This window comes from Morus notabilis, unplaced genomic scaffold, assembly GCF_000414095.1.
Source record: "Morus notabilis unplaced genomic scaffold, ASM41409v2 C11234463, whole genome shotgun sequence".
Taxonomy (NCBI): Eukaryota; Viridiplantae; Streptophyta; class Magnoliopsida; order Rosales; family Moraceae; genus Morus; species Morus notabilis.
The window spans coordinates 1-547 of record NW_010383181.1 but is presented as its reverse complement, the minus strand read 5'-3'; the positions used below and the strand labels follow the sequence as shown (position 1 = coordinate 547).

Genomic DNA, 547 nt, shown 5'->3' with positions numbered 1-547 from the left:
CTTCTTCTTCTTCTTCTTCTTCTTCTTCTTCGTGATCGTCGTTCTTCTTCTGCTCCACATTATCACATACTATTTTCGCGTCATTTTCGAATGGAGAGCTCGGGCATCTCAGAGGCGACATGGACCGAGTTCTCCGCCGCAGCGATTTGTCTCGGAGCCTCAGATCTCTTCCTCGAACGGCTTCGAAACAAAGCTCCACAACTTCTTCTACGTCGTCGTTGAGATCCAGCAATGGAGCGAGGCTCTGCGGCTTTTCGAGATGGGTGGAGAGCTTCATCGGCCTGATCTTGCCGTTGAGGAAGAGCTCGTCAGCGGAGCTCATGGGCCGGGTCGGGCCCGACCCGGACGGGCCGAGCTCGAACTCGAAGCCGAGGGGGACGGCGTCGTTGGCGGAGGAGGAGGAGGAAGAGGAGGCGGAGTTTGAGGTCAGAACGAAGTGCATTGGGCTCGCCGGAGCGCTGTAGAAGAAGCCACCGGCGGCGGCACCGGAGGTACAGCGGCCGGGGCTGGAAGGAGCGCTGACGTAGGGAGTGGAGCAGGCGCTCTC

At 59.2% G+C, this 547-nt stretch overlaps 1 protein-coding gene across 1 annotated transcript; it reads right to left on the bottom strand.

Moving 5' to 3' along the window:
* Positions 1-4: 4 nt before the first annotated feature.
* LOC112094787 lies at positions 5-538 on the bottom strand (the record flags this gene model as incomplete). Its single annotated transcript, XM_024176480.1, has 1 exon — positions 5-538. A coding segment is annotated over one exon (534 nt), but the record flags the coding sequence as incomplete, so codon positions are not given.
* Positions 539-547: the final 9 nt, after the last annotated feature.